Source organism: Eschrichtius robustus, chromosome Y, assembly GCF_028021215.1.
Source record: "Eschrichtius robustus isolate mEscRob2 chromosome Y, mEscRob2.pri, whole genome shotgun sequence".
NCBI lineage: Eukaryota > Metazoa > Chordata > Mammalia > Artiodactyla > Eschrichtiidae > Eschrichtius > Eschrichtius robustus.
The window spans coordinates 3,688,545-3,712,339 of NC_090846.1; the positions used below are offsets into that span (position 1 = coordinate 3,688,545).

Here is a 23,795-nt window from a genome sequence, read left to right on the forward strand (position 1 = left end):
GTGATGTTATCAGTATATAAAAAATACACATGCTGCTTCTAGTGTAAAAACACTCATTTTTACTCACCCCATCCCGATGACTTGTTATTTCTGCTTTTATCTGGAGTGGGTTGTACTTAGTATTTGTTGAATATCCAGAAAAGGCTAAATAGAATGAAAATATTTTATTTTACAATAGAGCCATTAAAATAAATAAATGCATACAGACAAGACCTTCATATTCACCTTATTAATTACCTCTTAGCATCACACATACAAATTAACATTACCACTGACAACTAAAGAACTAACATTTCACAGCCTCAAATTTTTATAATGGTTGATTTTTACTTAAGGATTTGTTTGCAGATGACATGACCCTTTATATGAAAAATCTGAAAGAAATGACCAAAAAAAAAAAAAACAAACTTCCAGTGACTAATAAATGATATAGCAAGATTGTAGGATATAAGGTTATTATATAAAAGTCAATTGCTTTCCTAAATACCAGCAATAAACAAGTGGATCTGAAATTTAAAACACAATACCATTCACATGGCACCCCCAAAAGTGAAATACTTAGTTATAAGTCTAACAAAACTTGTGCAAGAGCTATACAAAGAAAATTACAAATCTCTGATGAACTGAAACAAAGAAGAACTAAATAAATGAAGAGACATTCCATGTTCATGGATGGGAAAGATTCGATACTGTCAAGATGTCACTTCTTTCCAGCATGCTTTATAGATTCAAAACAATCCCAATCAAAATTCTAGCAACTTATTTTTTGGACATCAACAAATTGATTCTAAAAGGACAATAGGCCCAGAACAGCCAACACAATACTGAAGAAGAACAAAGCTGGAGAACTGACACTATCAGACCTCAAGACAATATAAAGCTACAGTAATCAAGAAGGTACGGTAGTGGCAAAATAACAGGATAGCAAAGACAGTCTTTTCAATAAATGGTGCTGGAACAAGTGGACAACCACATGCCAAAAAAAAAAAAAAAAAGAATCATCTAGACAGACTTCACACACTTCACAAAATTTAACTCAAGACCTAAATATAAAAGGCAAAACTGTAAAACTCTTAGAAGATTACATAGGAGAAAACTAATAAGACCTTGGTTTGGAAATGTCATTTTAGATAAAATACCAAAGGCATGATCCATGAAAGAAATAATGGGTAAGTTCAACTTCATTAAAATTAAAACTTCTGCTCAGTGAAAGACAATGTCAACAGATGTGAGACAACAAATCACAGACTGGGAGGGAACATTTGCAAAAGACACATCTGATACAGAACTGTTATCCAAAATATAGAAAGAATACTTAAAACTCAACAATGAGAGAACAAAGAACTCAATTAAACGGGCCAGAGACCTTAACGGACACCTCACTGAAGAAGATAAACAGACAGCAAAGCATATGAAAACAAGATGCTCTAAATCATATGTCACCAGGGAAATGAAAATTAAAACAACAGTGAGATTCCACCACACACCTATTAGAATAGCCAAAATGAGAACATGTACAGCACCAAATGCTGGTGAGGATGTGGAGCAACAGGAACTCCCATTCACTGCTGGAAGGAATGCAAGATGCTACAGCCACTTTGGCAGTTTCTCACAAAACTAAACATACTCTTACCATGTGATCCAGCAGTCACACTCCTTCGTGTTTACTCAAACGTACTGAAAATGTACATCTACATAAAAACTTGCACACTGCAGAAGGTTCATAACTCAAAACTGCCAAAACCTGGAAGCAACCTAGATGCCCTTCAACAGGTGAATGGTAAATAAACTTTATTACATCCAGACCATACAGTATTATTCAGCACTAAAAAAGAGAAAAGAAAAAAAAAAAGTCAGGAAGCCATAATAAGATATGAAGAAACCTAAAATATACATGTGAAAAAATATACAAGTGACAAAAGCCCATCTGAAAAGTCTGCATGTTATATGATTCCAAGTATACAACAATCTGGAAAAGGCAAAAACTGTGGATTGTACAGCAAAAGAATCAGCCATTGCCAGAGGTTGTAAGGGGGAGGGGGGGAATTAATAGGTAGAAACCAGAAGATTTTTAGAGAAGTGAAAATACTCTAAAAGATACTATAATGATACGTACATGTCAGTATATGTAGGTCCAAACTCACAGAATGTACAGCACCAAAAGGGAAACTATTATAAACGATGAACGCTGGGTAATGATGATATGTCAATATATGTTCATCAGTTGTAACAAATGTGCCCTCTGGTAAGTGATGGGGGAGGTCGTGTATGTGTAGGAGCAGTGGGATATGGGAACTTTCTGTACTTTCTGCTGAATTTTGTTGTAAATGTAAAACTGTAAAAAATAAAGTTTTTTAAAGGTAGCTTTACAGTAATCTGTCAGTATATGGCAGACCTGAGAAAATGCAAGTCCTCCAAGGTTTTTTCCCCACACAAACTGAAGAGCCCACACTTTTATCCTGAGTTGGATTTCACAGATATGTAATAGCTAAAATACAATACATGGCTTACTGCTTTCTTAAACACTGCAGTGCACATGATTTAAAGTCCTTTTATAGGCACAGCATCATTACCAAGAATAACCCATATCTAGGGGTGAATAAGACACACAGAACTTTTACACAGTCAGCCACTTTCTGGCAGCACAGAGTGCTGCAAGCCTTTTCCAGTGTCTCGACAACTAGACCACTTTAGTGTCCGTTTCTAATTTCTATCACCCTGTCCACCTCTCTGCATCCCTTTTTCTTGATGCTTCTGACTCCTTTCTCTTAGGCCTTGAAGCTACAGTGACTTGGTTCCTGTCCCTTTCTGCGTTGTGGAGACTCCTCTTTCTTCATCTGAGAGTCACCCCACACTGGTGTAATCTGCATCCAGGTCATTTTCCTTAGTTTCTCCTGCTTATAAGACCCATCTGCAGGGTCACCATCCATTCTTTTATTCCTTTGATCTGGGTACTGAAGGCTATCATTCAGGTAACTTAGGTGGCAACATCTAGAAACTAGTTCAAAATCATTTCCTGACCTCATATTGGAGAGTGTGGTTTCTAGAGGAAGAATGTCATCTACCATATCAGTAAGCAAAGCAGGCACCTCCAATGGTACACCCTGTGGAGACTCCGGATGAAAAAACACAGGATACTGGCTCCAGATAGCTGAAGTGCATATCAAAGCAATGATTTCAGTGAGCCCAGACTCTTGCATCTTCCCAGACATAGGAAAGCACTAAATTCCTTAATGTGACATATCTGCTTTCTTTTATAAACAGTAATCTTTTACCTGTTTTTCTGTTGCAAAACTCTTTTATATGCTGGCCCCTCCCTTACTTCTGGATCAGTCCCTCAGACATCTGAGCTATCTGAGACACTGCCTCATGGGCTTGAGTCTTCAGTAAGAGCCCCGAAAAAAGCAACTCCCAACTTTTAGGTTGCGCATCATTCTTCAGTCATCAGCTCCATGCCATGAAGTGGCTTAAACACCAAGACTGTTTAATAGCTCCACATACAAACAGCTCCAAATAATCTGAACAGGTCAGAACCTCCTATTTAAAAAACAAACAAACAAACAAAACCAAAAAAACTTTTCTCTGCAAAACTTATTTAGTTCACTATCATTCAGAATTCCAAACAACTGAATCCACTGGAAATAAATTTCTGTTACAGCTAAAATAGTTGCCAAAATTACTTCAAATTTTCATTTACTAAGAATCATAGATACACAAAGACAATGGATGAAGTATTTAAGGAATATAAATCTTCCTTAGGCTAGCTCCTATTCCTTTTGTTTTGCCTCTTTCTTTCCATTTATTAAGATCACAAACAAGATGAATACCTCAAACAATGCAACTGAAAGAAATCATTCATACAAAATCTCCACGTTAAAGTCCTGGGACTCAAACACAGTAAGTTAAGCAAAATGAGAAGACAGAGAAACACAGAGCAGATGAAGAGGCAGAGTAAAAACCCACCAGGCCTAACAAATGAAAAGGAAATAGGCAGTCTACCTGAAAAAGAATTCAGAATAATGATTGTAAAGATGATCCAAAATCTTGGAAATAGAATAGAGAAAAATACAAGAAACCTTTAACAAGGACCTAGAAGAACTAAAGAGCAAACAAACAATGATGAACAGCACAATAAATGACATTAAAAATTCTCTAGAAGGGATCAATAGCAGAATAACTGAGGCAGAAGAACGGGTAAGTGACCTGGAAGATAAAATAGTGGAAATAACTACTGCAGAGCAGAATAAAGGAAAAAGAATGAAAAGAACTGAGGACAGTCTCAGAGACCTCTGGGACAACATTAAATGCACCAACATTCGAATTATAGGGGCCCCAGATGAAGAAGAGAAAAAGAAAGGGACTGAGAAAATATTTGAAGAGATTATAGTTGAAAACTTTCCTAATATGGGAAAGGAAATAGTTAATCAAGTCCAGGAAGCACAGAGAGTCACATACAGGATAAATCCAAGGAGAAACACACCAAGACAAATATTAATCAAACTATCAAAAAGTAAATACAAAGAAAAAATATTAAAAGCAAGAAGGGAAAAACAACAAATAATATACAGGGGAATCTTCCTAAGGTTAACAGATGATCTTTCAGCAGAAATTCTACAAGCTAGAAGGGAGTGGCAGGACATATTTAAAGTGATGAAAGGGAAAAACCTACAATCAAGATTACTCTACCTAGCAAGGATCTCATTCAGATATGACAGAGAATTTAAAACTTTTACAGAGAAGCAAAATCTAAGCAAATTCAGCACCAGCAAACCAGCTTTACAACAAATGCTAAAGGAACTTCTCTAAGCAGGAAACACAACAGAAGGAAAAGACCTACAATAACAAACCCTAAACAATTAAGAAAATGGTAAGAGCAGCATACATACCAACAATTACCTTAAATGTAAATACATTAAATGCTCCAATGAAAAGACAAAGACTCAATGACTGGATACAAAAACAAGACCTACACATACGCTGTATACAAGAGACGCATTTCAGACTTGGGGACACATACAGACTGAAAGTGAGGAGATGGAAAAAGATATTCCATGCAAATGGAAATCAAAAGAAAGTTAGAGTAGGAATACTCCTATCAGATAAAATAGACTTTAAAATAAAGACCATTACATGAGACAAAGAAGGACACTACACAATGATCAAGGGATCAATCCAAGAAGATATAACGATTGTAAATATTTATGCACCAACACAGGAGAACCTCAATACATAAGGCAAATGCTAACAGCCATAAAAGGGGAAATCAACAGTAACACAATCATAGTAGGGGACTTAAACACCCCCTTTTCACCAATGGACATATCAACCAAAATGAAAATAAGGAAACAAAAGCTTTAAATGATACATTAAACAAGACGGACTTAACTGATATTTATAGGACATTCCCTACAAAAACAACAGAATAAACTTTCTTCTCAAGTGCTCATGGAACATTCTCCAGGACAGATCATATCTTGGGTCACAAACAAAGCCTTGGTAAATCTAAGACAATAGAAATCGTATCAAGTATCATTTGACCACAGCACTATGAGACTAGATATCAATTACAGGAAAAACTCTGTAAAAAATACAAACACATGGAGGCTAAACAATACACTACTTAATAAACAACAGATCACTGAAGAAATCAAAGAGGAAATCAAAAAATACGTAGAAACAAATGACAATGAAAACAGGATGACCCAAAACCTATGCAATGCAGCAAAAGCAGATCTAAGAGGGAAGTTTATAGCAATACAATACTACCTCAAAAAACAAGAAACATCTCAATTAAACAACCTAAACTTACATCTAAAGCAATTAGAGAAAGAACAAGAAAAAATCCCCACAGTTAGCAGAAGGAAGGAAATCATAAAGATCAGATCAGAAATAAATGAAAAAGAAATGAAGGAAATGATAGCAAAGATCAATAAAATTAAAAGCTGGTTCTTTGAGAACATAAACAAAATTGAAAAACCATTAGCCAGACTCAACAAGAAAAAAAGGGAGAAGACTCAAAACAATTTGAAATGAAAAAGAGAAGTAACAACTGACACTGAAGAAATACAAAGGATCATGAGAGACTACTAGAAACAACTATACGCCAATAAAATGGACAACCTGGAAGAAATGGACAAATTCTTAGAAAAGCACAATCTTCTGAGACTGAACCAGGAAGAAACAGAAAATATAAACAGACCCATCACAAGCACTGAAATTGAGACTGTGATTAAAAATCTTCCAACAAACAAAAAGTCCAGGACCAGATGGCTTCACAGGCGAATTCTATCAAACATTTAGAGAAGAACTAACACTCTTCCTTCTGAAACTCTTCCAAAATATAGCAGAGAGAGGAACACTCTCAAACTTATTCTATGAGGCCACCATCATCCTGATACCAAAACCAGACAAAGATGTCACAAAGAAAGAAAACTACAGGCCAATTTCACTGACGAACATAAATGCAAAAGTCCTCAACAAAATAATAGCAAACAGAACCTAACAGCACATTAAAAGGATCATAGAACATGATCAAGTGGGGTTTATCCCAGGAATGCAAGGATTCTTCAATATATGAAAATCAATCAATGTGATACACCATATTAACAAACTGAAGGAGAAACACCATATGGTCATCTCAATACATGGAGAAAAAGTTTTCAACAAAATTCAACACCCATTTAAGATAAAAACCCTCCAGAAAGTAGGCATAGAGGGAACTCACCTCAATGTAATAAAGGCTGTATATGACAAACCCACATCCAACATTGTTCTCAATGGTGAAAAATTGAAACCATTTGTTCTAAGATCAGGAACAAGACAAGGTTGCCCACTCTCACAACTATTATTCAACATAGTTTTGGAAGTTTTAGCCACAGCCAACAGAGAAGAAAAAGAAATAAAAGGAACCCAAATCAGAAAAGAAGGAGCAAAGGTGTCACGGTTTCCAGATGACATGATACTATACACAGAGAATCCTAAAGATGTTTCCAGAAAACTACTGGAGCTAATCAATGAATTTGGTAAAGTAGCAGGATACAAAATTAATGCACAGAACTCTCTTGTATTCCTATACACTAATGATGAAAAATCTGAAACCGAAATTAAGGAAACACTCCCATTTACCATTGCAACAAAAAGAATAAAATACCTAGGAATAAACCTACCTAAGGAGACAAAAGACTTGTATGCAGAAAACTGTAAGACATTGATGAAAGAAATTAAACATGATACAGATGGAGAGATATACCATGTTCTTGGATTGGAAGAATCAACATTGTGAAAATGACTCTACTACCCAAGGCAATCTACAGATACAACACAATCCCTAGAAAACTACCAATGGCATTATTCACAGAACTAGAAAAAAAACTGCACAATTTGTACGAGCAACATAGAAGACCCAAATAGCCAAAGCAATCTTGAGAAAGAAAAATGGAGCTGGAGGAATCAGGCTACCTGACTTCAGACTATACCACAAAGCTATGGTAATCAAGACAGTATGGTACTGGCACAAAAACAAACAAAAATCAATGGAACAAGATAGAAAGCCCAGAGATAAACCCACGCACAAATGGTCACCTTATTTTTGATAAAAGAGGCAAGAATATACAATGGAGAAAAGACAGCTTCTTCAATAAGTGGTGCTGGGAAAACTGGACAGCTACAAGTAAAAGAATGAAACCAGAACACTCCCTAACACTATACTGAAAAATCAACACAAAACGTATTAAAGACCTAAATGTAAGGGCAGACACTATAAAACTCTTAGAGGAAAACAAAGGCAGAACACTCTGTGACATAAATCACAGCAAGATCCTTTTGACCCACCTCCTAGAGAAATGGAAATAAAAACAAAAATAAACAAATGGGACCTAATGAAACTTAAAAGCTTCTGCACAGCAAAGGAAACCATAAACAAGATGAAAAGACAACCCTTAGAATGGGAGAAAATATTTGCAAATGAAGCAACTGACAAAGAATTAATCTCCAAAATTTACAAGCAGCTCATACAGCTCAATATCAAAAAGACAAACCACCCAATACAAAAATGGGCAGAAGACCTACACAGACATTTCTCCAAAGAAGATATACAGATTGCCAACAAACACATGAAAGGATGCTCAACATCACTAATCATTAGAGAAATGCAAATCAAAACTACAATGAGGTATCCCCTCACACCAGTCAGAATGGCCATCATCAAAAAATCTATAAACAGTAAATGCTGGAAAGGGTGTGGAGAAAAGGGAATACTCTTGCACTGTTTGTGGGTATGTAAACTGATGTAGCCACCATGGGGAACAGTATGGAGGTTCCTTTAAAAACTAAAAATAGAACTACCATACGACCCAGCAATCACACTACTGGGCATATACCCTGAGAAAACCATAATTCAAAAAGAGTCATGTACCAAAATGTTCATTGCAGCTCTATTTACAATAGCCAGGACATGGAAGCAACCTAAGTGTCCATCATCGGATGAATGGATAAAGATGTGGCACATATACACAATGGAATATTACTCAGCCATAAAAAGAAATGAAATGGAGTTATTTGTAGTGAGGTGGATGGAGTTACAGTCTGTCATACAGAGTGAAGTAAGTCAGAAAGAGAAAAACAAATACAGTATGCTAACACATATATATGGAATCCAAGGGGGTAAAAAAATGGTCATGAAGAACCTAGTGATAAGATGGGAATAACGACACAGACCTACTAGAGAATGGACTTGAGGATATGGGAAGGAGGAAGAGTAAGCTGTGACAAAGTGAGAGAGTGGCATGGACATATATACACTACCAAACGTAAAATAGATAGCTTGTGGGAAGCAACCGCATAGCACAGGGAGATCAGCTCGGTGCTTTGTGACCACCTAGAGGGGTGGGATAGGGTGGGTGGGAGGGAGGGAGATGCAAGAGGGAAGAGATATGGGAACATGTATATATATATAACTGATTCACTTTGTTATAAAGGAGAAACTAACACACCATTGTAAAGCAATTATACTCCAATAATGATGTTTAAAAAAAAAAAAAAGGGGTCATGTACCACAATGTTCACTGCAGCTCTATTTACAATAACCAGGACATGGAAGCAACCTACATGCCCACTGGCAGATGAATGGTTAAAGAAGATGTGGCAAATATATACAATGGAATACTACTCAGCCATAAAAGAAATGAAATTGAGTTATTTGTAGTGAGGTGGATGGACCTAGAGCCTGTCATACAGAGTGAAGTAAGTCAGAAAGAGAAAAACAAATACCATATGCTAACACATATATATGCAGTCTAAAAAAAAAAGTGGTTATGAAGAACAAGGGGCAGGACAGGAATAAAGACGCAGATGTAGAGAATGGACTTGAGGACACGGGGAGGGGGATGGGTAAGCTGGGGCGACGTGAGAGAGTGGCATGGACATATATACACTACTAAATGTACAACAGGTAGCTAGTGGGAAGCAGCCACATAGCACAGGAAGATCAGCTTGATGCTTTGTGACCACCTATAGCAGTGGGATAGGGAGGGCGGAGGGAAATGCACGAGGGAGGGGCCATGGGGATACATGTATATGTATGGCTGATTCACTTTGTTATGCAGCAGAAACTAACACACCATTGTAAAGCAATTATACTCCAATAAACATGTTAAAAAAAAGAGAACCCCCTACAGAATCAAGACTACAAGAAAGACTCCCACATAATCAGAGAGGAAGGGGAAAAAGTGCTGAGTTGGGACCTGTGCCCCTGGGAGGGGACTAAGAAGAAAAGGGAGGCTACAAAGGCAAAGACCCGTCCTGGGGAGTGAGCAGGTCAAGCCACAGACTCGTCCCACTTGGAGGAGACAGGCACTGTGAGGCCTGGCTGCAAGGAGAACTGCTGGGACAGACAGAAAGGCTGGAGAATCTGACACTCCACACCTGAGAAGTGTTTGTGTGCTGCCTTGCCCTCAGGCAGGATTTACAGCATGGATTGAGAAGACACAGGTGGCTGGCTGGTTTCTCGTGATCCCCTGTGTGCACTGATTCCCCAGACTGATCCAAGCAAACACCCTAGCAGGCTTGCTGCATGTCACAGCTCCACAGTAGGCTGCCAAGCCAAGGACAGAACTTGGCCATGGGAGGGGGAGGCACCACAGACCTTAATGAGGTATCTGAATGGGGCAGAGGCAGCCATTTCTGGCACTTACTTTCAGGAGAAAGTTCCTCTTTCTCTTACACTGCTCCAGCAACATGGGACCTGACCACACCTCTGATAGGGCAGTAATAGCCACTGAGCAGAGGAGAAGCCCTGGCTCAAACTGGCTCTGGCTCTAGCCACTCCATCTCCAGTCCCACCACCTACCAAGGTGATAGCTGCCAGCACACCCTGAGGAAAGACATGACTAGTGATCACATCAGATCGAGCTCTCCCAACAAAGCCAATGGGCACATGTAGGAAAAGCATTTGACAAAATTGAATATCATTCATGATAAAAATTTTAATCAAAATTGGTATAGAGGGAACTTATCTCAACATAATGAAGGCCATTTATGACAAAGCCAGCCAACATAAGTTCTCAATGGTGAAAAGCTGAAAGCCTTTCCTCTAGAATGAGAAAGAAAACAAGGACCCTCTTCTATTCAACTTAGTATTGAATACCTGGACACAGCAATCAGACAGGAAAACAAAATTAAAAGCATCCAAACTGGAAGGGAAGACATAAAACTGTCATTATTTGCAGGTGCCAAGATACTCTATATGGAAAACTCTAATGTCTTCACCAAAAAACTATTAAAGCTAATAAATGAATTCAGTAAACTTGCAAGATACAAGATTGATATTTAGAAATCTGTTGCTTTTCTATACACTAACAATGAAATATCGAAAAAAGAAAGCAAGAAAACAATTCTGTTTAAAATTTGATCAAAAAAATAAATAAAATATCTAGGAATAAACTTAACCAAGGAGGTGAAAGACCTATACTCTGAAAACTATAAAATACTGATGAATTAAAGATGATGCAAAGAAGTGGAAAGATAACCTATGCCCTTTGGTTGGAAGAATTAATATTATTAAAAGGGCCATACTGCTCAAAACAATCTACAATTTAAAGCTATCGCTATCAAAATATCAGGACATTTGTCACAGAACTAAAACAAATAATCACAAAATTTATATGGAACCACAAAAGACCCCAATTTGCCAAAACAATCCTGAGAAAAAAGAACAAAGCTGGAGGTATCACACTCCCTGATTTCAGACTACATTACAAAGCTACGATAATCAAAACGACACGACATTAGCACAAAAACACTCACATAGATCAATGAAAGAGAAAAGAGAGAGCAGAAATAAACCCACACACCTATGGTCAATTAAACTATGAAAAAGCAAGCAAGAATAACAATGGAGAAAAGACAGTCTCTTCAGCAAGTGGTGCTGGGAAAGCTGCACAGCTGTATGTAAATCAATGAGATCAGAACATTTCCTCACACTGTACACAAAAACAAACTCAAAATAGTTTAAAGACCTACATGAAAGCCCAGAAATCATAAAACTCCTGGAAGAGAATAGAGGTGAAACACTCTTTGACATAAATTGTAGCAATATTTCTTTGGATCACTCTCCTAAGGCAAAAGAAATAAAAGCAAAAATAAACAAATGGAACCCAATTATGCCTAAAAGCTTTTGTACATCAAAGGAAACCATCTACAAAACAAAAAGACAACCTATGGAATGGGAGAAGATATTTACAAATTATGTGACCAACAAGGGGTTAATGTCCAAAATATACAAACAGCTCATACAACTCAATATCAAAAAGCAAACAAACAACCCAAACAAAACATGGGCAGAAGACCTGAATAGACATCTTTCCAAAGAACACACACAGATGGCTAACAGGCACTTGAAAAGATGCTCAACATCACTAATTATGAAGGGAATGCAAATCAAAGCTACAGTGAGGTATCCCCTCACACCTGTCAGAATGGCCATGATCAGAAAGTCTAGCAACAACAAAATGTTGGTGAGAATGTGGAGAAATGGAACTCTCGTACGCTGTTGGTGGGAATGGAAACTGGTGCATCCACTGTGGAGACCAGTATGGAGATTTGTTATATAAATTAAAAATAGAGCTACCATATATGACCCAGTAATTCCACTCCTGTATATATCCAGAACAAGAAAGAAAATACTAATTTGAAAAGATGCATGTATCCCAATGTTCACAGCTGCATTATTTACAATAGCCAAGATATGGAAGCAACCTACGTGTCCATCAACAGACAACTGGATTAAGATGTGATATATGTATATATATACACAATGGGGTATCACTCAGTTATAAAAAAGAATGAAATCCTGCAATTTGCAACAACATGGATGGACCTAGAGAATATCATGCTTAGTGAAATGAGTCAGAGAAAGAAAGAAAAATACCATATGTTATTACTTATATGTGGAATCTAAAAAATAAAACAAACTACTGAATATAACAAAACAGAAACAAATTCACAGCTACAGAAAACAAACTAGTGGTTACCAGTGGGAGATGGAAGTGGGGAGGGACAAACTAGGGGTAGGAGATTAAGAGACACAAATTACTATGTATAAAGTAAATAAGCCACACAGATATATTGTACAGGACACAGTATATATATTTGGTAGTAACTTAAATCAGTATAATCTATAAAAATATTGAATCACTGTGTTGTATACCTAAAACTAATACAGTATTGTAAATCACTATACTTCAATTTTTAAAAAGTATAAAAACAAAAAACATTGACAAGTTTGTTTTGTGTCACTACCTGAAATGTGCTTGTTTATTTTCTCCTTTCCCCACCCTCACGGAAGCCTCTCCCTTCTTGGGCTCCCCTGTGTTGCAGTGCCTGGGCACAAGGTGGGCAGTTGATCAACATTTGCTGAAGTAGCAGTAGTGAATGACCATCGGATTCCAGCATGGAAGGCTGACTACCTAACAGTTTGCTATTAGAAAATTTAGGAAGCTGTCTTGCCCGACTCAAGCTCAGTGTCTGCAGAAAGCCTAGCAGAGAGAAGGCTTTGGAAGCCATGCGTGTTAACCGCGGGGGACGGTCAACTCACAGCTGGTGTACGAGCAGCTGTCGTCCTCGCACATCTTGTGCAGCTGCTGGTATTCCTCCTGGGCCAGCTCGAAACGCTGCTGCTTAATCTGGTAGATTTCTTTCTTGGCATTGAGGGGCCTCCTGGGCTACAATTAAATACTCCTTCAGCATCCGTTCCTGCTCCCGCCACCACTGTTCTCTGGGATCCTCAATCTGGGTAAGCTCTGAAATTGGAAGGGTAAGAACATAGGGGACTTCAAAGTAAAATATTTACGTTGACCAATAATCATGCAGTTAGGTGACTCGTTGATAAGAAAATTAATTAACTACCAGGAGGTACATTACGGAAGCGTCTATATAACAAACCTCCCAGAACGTGGATCACATCCTATCTACACACCCATGGTTGGGACGAGAAGAAAGCTCTGTAGACATGCAATAGCTCCATGGAGGGGAAGACAATACCAGGCAACTTTTCACATTCTAAGTAAATGTTGGTGGACGTGAACCCAAAGGAGCTCATCCCTGTCAAACTAAGACACATGTCCAACCTTCCTCTCCCTGCCTTCTTCACGCCGGACTGCTGTGGGCTCTGCTGTCCCCGTGACTGGCTCATTCCCCTTCTCCCACCTCCCACGCCAGACGGCGTCCTTCTGCATTCTTCGTGGACTTCCCATAAATCCCCCGTTTTCCACTCTGGCTCTCTCACTCTACCAGCTCCCATAAGGGCTCACGCCCACCTCCGGCTCCAACCTCTCCCCTGAGCGCCCATCCTTTCTTTCCTCCTCCCTCCTAGAGGCACCTCCACCTGGACGGATGCAAAGTAATTCTGAGTCATTCGTCCAAAGCATAAGCAAGCAGAGTTTACAAAGCTAAGCCAGAACAGGTGGGTCCCAGGCCACAGAGGCAGGTACGCAGGATTTGCAGAAAGGTTGTGTAAGGTGGCCACTTGTGCCATTCAGTACTGCCACCGGACCTGGAGAGGCCAAAGCCGTAGTGCAGGTGTGCCCAGCCCACAGCTCAGGGAAGGTGGCCCAGAGAGACAGACACCCCAGCTGCAAGCAATCCAGGGGCACCGGGCCAGCTGGGCCAGGGGGACAGAGGCCCTTGAGTGCAGCCTCGCTAAGCACCACACCCATCTGGTGGGCGGTAGACCCGCCTGGAAGCCCTCCTGCCACTGGGATAACCGCCGGGGAGGGCAGCAGGACCAGGGCGGCACTCACACCCTTGCCCAATCCCTGGGTGAGAGCCGCAGTCACGTGAAGGCTGAGGGTATGGCTCGGAAACTCCCCTGCCCCAGGACCCAGCCAGGATGCCTCGCCATTCAGGGTTCCAAATGCTGAACTCCGAAGGCCAGCTGGCAAGTGACAATGCAGGAATCAGCCCTAAAGATACAAGCCTGGGTCGATCACACTAAGGGGACAGGAGGAGCCGTGAGGAAGGAGCTTTGTCACCCACATTCTGGGCACCGTGCATCTACAGGTGCCCCCAGCCTCCCCTGCACTCAACGAATCAAAGGACAGAAAGCACACTAAGGGGAACTTGGTGTCCCCAGTAGTAATGACAATGACAGAAACACTGGGCAGCTTGAGCAAAAATTGGAGTGTGATGAAATGTGAATCTGAGAGAGAAATGGATCCCTACCTGGAACCCAATGGAGAGTAGTATAATAATCAAATGTGGCACTCTACTTACTTTTTATGTGGTTCATGTAATAAATGCCAACTTGTTTATCATATACAGTTTCCCATCCTAAAGGAAGTTCATCCCCAACACAATCAGCAAAGGTCGGTGGCTTTGTTATCCTACAAAATAAAGCAATGAAGATAATTTGAAATTCAAGACAATTTTGTATGTTTACTGAATCAATCTGATAATTAAATCTTATAATTAATCCTATGATTGTAATTATTCTTATAATTAATCCTTAACAAAAACTTATATTATCTAATCCAATTGATTAGATATTTGATTAGATAATATTGCTAACATCTGCTCCAATATTCTATTGAAAAACTAATTCACAAGCTTTTCCAGAAAACATAATTAGATTAGTACACTCATAATTAAAACCATTAAAATCTCAAAATTCAACATTTAACTGCAGTGAAAATATATACTGACAGTTAAAATAAAACTGTTAAACAAGCATTTTTCAAATAATCATATTTAATGATGTTATGCAAAAGAGATGTCACTCATTTTGAACAACAGAATACTTATCTTCTGTTCTCATTTCCTGAGAAATGTTTCTATCCAAATGTTTCAGTTTCTCTACTTCAAACATGAACACTGGCTTTAATATATACTAAATGCTTATGTAATATTTTCATTGATGAGTGTTGATTATTTAATGAATTCCACATTAACCATTAATCAGTTACAAAAACCAAAGTATATTAGCAAATTCTATCCAGCAACATATTAAAAACCCACAAAGAGACAATAAACAAATTCTGCAAAGTTGCAGAATATAAAACGAACATGTAAAATTACTGGGTTCTATATACCAGAATTAACTATACAAAATGCAAATTAAGAAGGCAAAAAAAAACAAAACAAAACAGAATACACATTCTTTCCAAGTATACATGAAATATTCCCCAGGATAGATCACATACTAGGTCACAAAACTAGCCTCAACAAATTTAAGAGGACAGAAATTATACCAAGCAGTTTTCCAACCTCAACAGTATGAAACTAGAAATCAACTACAGAAAGAAAAAGGAGAAATGAACACATGTATGGAGACTCAACACTTTACTGAAAAACCAATGGTTAAATGATGAATTCAAGAAGAAAATCAGAAAATACCTCAAAATAAATGAAAATGAAACCACAACTTTCCAAAATCTATGGGATGCAGCAAAAGCAGTTCTAAGAAGACATAAATCTTCCTCAAGAAACAAGAAAAATCTCAAATAAACAATATAGCCTACCACCTAAACAAACTACAAAAACAAGGACAAACTAAGTTCAAAGTCAGCAGCAGGGAGGAAAACATAAAGATCAGAGAGGAAGTAAACAAAATAGAGATCAAAAAAGCAATACCAAAGATCAATAAGGCAAGAGCTGCTTTTTTTCAAAACATAAACAAAATTGATAAACCTTTAGCCATGCTCACCAAGGAAAAAAAAGAGAGAAAGGAGTTCCAAGTAAACAAAATAAGAAATGAAAGAGGAGAAATAACAACCATACCACAGAGATACAAAAAATCATAAGAGAATACTATGAACAGTTATATGCCAACAAACTGGACAACACAGAAGAACTGGACAAGTTTCTAGGAGCATACAGCCTGCCAAAATTGAGTCAGGAAGAAACAGACAATCTTAATAGACTGATCACTATCAATGAAATTGAATTTGTAATAACAATAATTTTTTTAAAACTCCCAAAAAACAGAAGTCTAGGAACAGACAGCTTCACAGGAGAATTCTACCAAACATAAAGAAAAGCTATTACTCTACAAATTATTCCAAAAAATGATTCCAAAATCATTCTACGAGGCCACGATCACCCTGATAACAAAACCAATCAAAACACTACCAAAAAAAATAAAGATTATAGGCCAATAACTGATGAATATAGACCCAAAAATCCTCAACAAAATATGAGCAAACTGAATTCAACATTATATGAAAAGAATCATACACCATGATTAAGTTGAATTCATTACAGTGTCATTAGGATAGTTCAACATATGCAAATCAATTACTGTGATACGCCATATGAACAAAAGGTAAAGACAGAAACCACATGACCATCTCAATGGTCAAATTCAACATTAATTCATGATAAAAAAACTGTTATCAAAGTGGTTGTAGAAGGGACACATCTCTACATGATAAAGGCCATTACAACAAACCCTACAGCCAACATAACACTCAATGGTAAAAAGCTGAAAGCCCTTCTTCTAAAATGAAAAAAAAAGACAGATACCCACTCTCACTTCTTCTATTTAACACTGAAACTATTTGAAGTCCAAGCCACAGCAATCAGACAAGAAAAAGCAATAAAAGGAATCCAAATTGGAAGGGAAAAGGTAAAACTCATTATTTGTGGACGACAAGATACTCTATATAGAGAATCTTAAAGCCTCCATCAAAAAAAAGTATCAGACTAAGTGAATTCAGCAAGGCTGCAAGATATAAGATTAATATTTAGAAATCCACTGAGTTTCTATATACTAATAATGAAATACCAGAAGGAGAAAGGTTTTTTTAAAATCCTATTTATAATTACATTAAAAACAAACAAAAAACACAGCCTAGGAATAAACTTAACCAAGGAAGTGAAAGACCTATATTTTAAAAACTATAAAACATTGATGAATGTAACTGAACAAGATTCAAAGAAATGAAAAGACATCCCATACTCTTAGATTAGAAGAATTAATGTTATAAAAATGGTCATACTTCCCAAAGCAATCTACAGATTTAATGTGATCACTATCAAAATACCCAGGACATTTGTCAGAAAGCTAAAACAAATAATCACAAAATTTATATGGAATCACAGAAGACCCCAAGTTGCCAAAACAATTGAGAAAAAGGAACAAAGCTGGAGGTATCACACTCCCTGATTTCAGACTACATTACACAGTTACAATAATCAAAATGACACATTAGCACAAAAACACTCACATAGATCAATGAAAGAGAAAAGAGAGAGCAGAAATAAACCCACACACCTATGGTCAATTAAACTATGAAAAAGCAGGCAAGAATAACAATGGAGAAAAGACAGTCTCTTCAGCAAGTGGTGCTGGGAAAGCTGCACAGCTGTATGTAAATCAATGAGATCAGAACATTTCCTCACACTGTACACAAAAACAAACTCAAAATAGTTTAAAGACCTACATGAAAGCCCAGAAATCATAAAACTCCTGGAAGAGAATAGAGGTGAAACACTCTTTGACATAAATTGTAGCAATATTTCTTTGGATCACTCTCCTAAGGCAAAAGAAATAAAAGCAAAAATAAACAAATGGAACCCAATTATGCCTAAAAGCTTTTGTACATCAAAGGAAACCATCTACAAAACAAAAAGACAACCTATGGAATGGGAGAAGATATTTACAAATTATGTGACCAACAAGAGGTTAATGTCCAAAATATACAAACAGCTCATACAACTCAGTATCAAAAAGTGAACAAACAACCCAAACAAAACATGGGCAGAAGACTTGAATAGACATCTTTCCAGAGAAGACACACAAATGGCTAACAGGCACTTGAAAAGATGCTCAACATCACTAATTACGAAGGGAATGCAAATCAAAACTACAGTGAGGTATCCCCTCACACCTGTCAGAATGGCCATGATCAGAAAGTCTAGAAACAACAAAATGTCGGTGAGAATGTGGAGAAATGGAACTCTCGTACGCTGTTGGTGGGAATGGAAACTGGTGCATCACTGTGGAGACCAGTATGGAGGTTTGTTATATAAACTAAAAATAGAGCTACCATATATGATTCAGCAATTCCACTCCTGTATATATCCAGAATAAGAATGAAAACACTAATTTGAAAAGATGCACGTACCCCAATGTTCACAGCCACATTATTTACAATAGCCAAGATATGAAAGCAACCTATGTGTCCATCAACAGACAACTGGATTAAGAAAATGTGATATTTGTGTGTATATATATATACACACACACACACAATGGGATATCAGTCAGTTATAGAAAAAGAATGAAATTCTGCGATTTGCAACAATATGGATGGACCTAGAGAATATCATGCTTAGTGAAATAAGTCAGACAGAAAAAGACAAATACTATCTGATATCACTTACACGTGTAATTCAAAAATAATAATAATAATGATAGTAATAATAACACAATGGCTGTATCTGCAAAACAGAAACAGACTCAGATATAGAAAACAAATTGGTGGTTACCAAAGGTGACAGAGTAGGGGGAAGAGACAAATTAGGGGTATGGGATTAATGGATACAAGCTGCTATTAAACTACTATTAAAATAGATAAGAAAGAAGAATATAATGTACAGCACAGGGAATTATACCCACTATGTTGTAATCACCAACAGTGAAATATAATTTCTGCAAAAAAAAATTTTTAAAACAAGGCTACCCAATATCTCTGTAATTGGGAGGTTTGTCTCAGTCCTGGTCAGGTGACCATGAGTGAACCAGAGGTAGCTGCTGAGTTCCCCTGCCAGGATCAGAGAAAGAAAGAAATTAGTCCCATTCCCAGCTAGGTCACCTTTGGGACAACTTCCTTTCTCCATAGACATCCCCTTCCCTTCACAGGAAACAGATATTGAAACAGTAATGAAGACTCACTCATGGGTGATTCCTGCAGTGTTAAAATGAATTTACATTCCTATAGAAAAGGGGGAAAAAGGATTTACATTTTGAAAAGAAATAAAACCTAAAATACTTCTACAGCAAAAAAAAAAAAAAAAAAAAGAAGAAGAAAATTCCACTTGAAAACAGAACCTAGAAGAAATAAATACTTAAACACAAGTTTATGGACAATCGAAGGTGGCGGAATAGTTAGACGTGGAGATCACCTTCCTCTTCACAAATAAATCAGAAATACATCTACATGTGGAACTGCTCCTACAGAACACCTACTGAACGCTGGCAGAAGACCTCAGACCTCCCAAAAGGCAAGAAACTCCCCACGTACCTGGGTAGGGCAAAACAAGCAAAACAAAAAAGAAAACACAGAGACGAAAGGATAGGGACAGGACCTGCACCAGTGGGAGGGAGCTGTGAAGGAGGAAAGGTTTCCACACACTAGGAAGGCCCTTTGCAGGCAGAGACTGCAGGTGGCGGAGCGGGGAGCTTTGGAGCCGCAGAGGAGAGCACAGCCACAGGGGTGAAGAGGGCAAAGCAGAGAGATTCCTGCACGGAGGATCGGTGCCGACCAGCCCGAGAGGCTTGTCTGCTCACCCTCTGGGGCGGGTGGGGGCTGGGAGCTGAGGCTCCGGCTTTGGTCAGATCCCAGGGAGAGGACTGGGGTTTCACACTAGTCAGAATGGCCATCATCGAAAAATCTACAAACAATAAATGCTGGAGAAGGTGTGGAGAAAAGGCAACCCTCTTGCAGTGTTGGTGGGAATGTAAATTGATACTGCTACTATGGAGAACAGTATGGAGGTTCCTTAAAAAATAGAAATAGAATTACCATATGATCCAGCAATCCCACTACTGGGCATATAGCCTGAGAAAACCGTAACTCAAAAAGTCATGTACCACAATGTTCACTGCAGCTGTATTTACAATAGCCAGGACATGGAAGCAACCTAAGTGTCCATCATTGGATGAATGGATAAAGAAGATGTGGCACATATATACAATGGAATATTACTCAGCCATAAAAGGAAACAAAATTGAGTTATTTGGACTGAGGTGGATGGACCTAGAGTCTGTCATACAGAGTGAAGTAAGTCAGAAAGAGAAAAACAAATGCCGTATGCTAACACATATATATGAAATCTAAAACAAAAAAAAACTGGTTCTGAAGAAACTAGGGGCAGGACCGGAATAAAGATGCAGACGTAGAGAATGCACTTGAGGACACGGGGAGGGGGAAGGGTAAGCTGGGACAAAGTGAGAGAGTGGTATGGACATATATGCACTACCAAATGTAAAACAGACAGCTAGTGGGAAGCAGCCGCATAGCACAGGGAGATCAGCTCGGTGCTTTGTGACCACCTAGAGGGGTGAGATGGGGAAGGTGGGAGGGAGACGCAAGAGGGAGGAGATATGGGGATATATGTATTTGTATAGCTGACTCGCTTTGATATAAAGCAGAAAGTAACACACGGTTGTGAAGCAATTATACTCCAATAAAGATGTTTAAAAAAAATTATCTCATAAAAGATATGTTACTTTGCAAAAAAAAAAATGCAACATATTCACTTTTGTTCACTGGTTTGGTACTTTTAGCATTTAAGTGCTACTTTTTTTGAACGTGTAGCTAAGTGACGTCTGAAAAATAAGTGTAAAATGCTTTTCAATTACACAAACTAATCTTCATAAAAAGGAAGCTAGGAAATGTATCTGAATGACATGGAAATGAAGATTATACAACCTGATTTCTATAATCTGCTCACTTATGTTGCTTGATTTATCATTAAAACAGAAACTTATACATAGTTTCATTATGAATCCCCACTCCAATACAAACTGTTTTATATTACCCTCATAAAATGACCCCTGGCCTCTTCTAAGCAAAAACAGTATGTTTAATTGGTTCATTTTCCAGTTGTTTGGGTTTTTAACAGACTTACAGCATAAAAAGACACCATATTCCAAACAGTTATAGTAACTCCAGAACCATCCAAGGCTTGATCAGACAGCTGTGGCTCTAGCTTTTGGTTAAAATTACATGATCTCATTTCATAGTTACATTTTCAATGTAACTAACCATCTTACTAACCTTTAAATTTCTGCTAGGATTCATATAAATTTCTGAATTCAAAAGGTTGCAACACTGAGAGTGAATGTTAGGGAATCGATCCTTTTGCTTGGTTTTTCCCTATCTGATCCAAGAGAAATCCTCAAACAATAATTCAGTAGATTGTCTCCTTTTTTATAAAATAAAAGAGCTTATTTTGAAATGCCTGTGCCAGGAGCACTGCCTTTCCAGTGCAGGTAGGAGGAATCAGGAGCCTGTCACCATACTGGGCATTTTCAAGCCTGAAAATCACTGGGAAGCTTGCAGTACTTCCCTTCTGGCACTCGAGCCCAGTGTGGAGAGAAGTTGCTCCATACAGAACAAGATATCACATAATCAGTGGAAAGGCTCAGTTTGAACAGAATTCCAACTCCACAAAAAAATCCATCTCTCCAAAAGCGGCTGAACATTGAAAGCAGCAGACAATTGAGCAAAAATTAAGAAAAAGCATCATTAGATGAACTTAAATTTAATATGGTAGTAGTTTTAAAAGTATTCTTTTTCACTCCATAAGATTTATTTATATGAATAATAAGACTTAGTGGTCTTCTCGTATCTTGCACAAAAAGGAAACCTAAAATTTAACTCTTTTTTCCTCTTTGTTCAAAAAGCATATGGGTCTAATCTTAGCCCATTCTGACCGCAGTACACAGGCTTTTTCAATCAGAATTTTAACTCAACTTTTAAGGCGCTAAAGAGTAACCATCACAAGTTTGATGGTTACTCCAAAGAATCGGGAATCCTTAAGTGTCCCATCTGGCACAGTCTTCGAATGGAAACTAGGCTCAGCCCGCCAGACAAGGAACCCACACCACGAGGCTGGGGCGCACGTTTGTGCTCCAAGATGACAGTTCATCTGGCCACCGCGAGGTCGGGGGCGCCTGTAGGGACACAGCCGGGGGGCGGTGGGCCGCGGAGGCCCGATAGGGATGGGCGAGACCGTGGAGGAAAAAGGAAGAGAGGGCCATCCGTCAGCCCCTGGAGAGGAATTCCAGGCGCCCAGCTCCCAGGCGTCGGTCAGCGGGTGACGTGAGGGAACCAAGGAAGAGACTTCGCTGTGTGGAGGGAATCCTAGAGGTCAAGGCTCCGCGTTCAGTAGTGTCACAAGCTTCCAGGGCGAACGACCCAGTTAACTCCTTCGGCCTACCGCGTAACCCACGGACCGTACCCAAGTTTAGGGGTTCCGGACGGCTCAGAGCTGAGCGGAGCATGTCGCCAGTGCATCCGCCAGTGCGTCAGCCGCCGGAAGTGGCACACTCCCTCAGAGTCACACCGCCCCCGCACCCCCCATACCGGTCGCGGGGGTCGATCCACGACGTCTGGCGCGTGTTGTGGTCGATATAGAAGACGCGGCCGTCGTAGTCGCGCGCCTCCTCCCAGCCGGCGGGCAGCTGCAGCTCGGCGCTCTCCCGGGCCAGCAGGGGTGGCGGCGCGGAGGGCGCGGGGGCCGCGGGCGGCGGCTGGTCCTGCGGGGCCTCGAGCGGCTGTCCCCGCCGCCGCCGCCGCCGCCTGCCGCCGCTCAGCCACGGCATGACGGCGCGGGCCCTGCTGCCGCCCGGCCGCCCCACTCTCGCCGCCTCCTCCGCCAGCACTAAGGCCCGGCGTCCGGGGCGCGGGGGCGGCCGCGGGGAACCTCCCGCAGCGCCTGGTGCATCCTCCGCCCGGTGCCCGCGCCCCGGCGCCCCTCTGCAGCCCGCCAGCCGACGCCCGCTTCCTTGCTCCGCCTGGATAGCCGACACATGCGCGGAGTCACAGGCTAGGGATCCAAGCCACGGCCCCTCCTGAATGCCTCTCTATTTTCAAGGAGCGCACAGCCGCGTTCGCACAGTTTGCAGCCATACTGGGTGTGGGCGGCCGTGTAGTTAGCGGAAGACCCCACCTCCTTCCTACGCCTGGTGGCTCCTCCCACAATCTTCATGGAGTGTTCTTACTCCTTTAGCAGCAATCTGTTCCGCTTCGTGCTCTGTCTTCCTCTAAATCTCTCAACTGCTTTATTCTTCAGGCATGCTATGGACTGAAGACTGTCATGCCAACCCCCCTCCCATATGCATACCAGAAGGTAAGGATATTTGGAGGCGAGTTCTTCAAATCTCTGTTTAAGTTAAAACGAGGCCCTCAGAATGGGGCCTACCATTTAATGCAATCTGACTGGTCCCTTAATTTTAAGAAGATGAAATTTTTGCACGCAGGTTTGTACATACAAAGAGAATACAGTCAACGAGAGGGTATCCATCTGCAAGCTAAACAGAGGAAACTAACCCTGCCAGCACCTTGGGCTTCAAC

General features: G+C 39.6%; 1 protein-coding gene across 1 annotated transcript; it reads right to left on the minus strand.

Moving 5' to 3' along the window:
- Window positions 1-125: 125 nt before the first annotated feature.
- LOC137757633 (protein WWC3-like) lies at window positions 126-23,044 on the minus strand. The gene is made up of 4 exons (XM_068534223.1): window positions 22,806-23,044; window positions 14,767-14,876; window positions 13,091-13,295; window positions 126-144 (listed from the first exon to the last, which is right to left on the minus strand). Exons 1-3 carry the CDS (start codon window positions 23,042-23,044, stop codon window positions 13,174-13,176), a joined length of 471 nt encoding a protein of 156 aa, XP_068390324.1. The 3' UTR covers window positions 126-144; window positions 13,091-13,173.
- Between the last annotated feature and the right edge of the window lie 751 nt (window positions 23,045-23,795).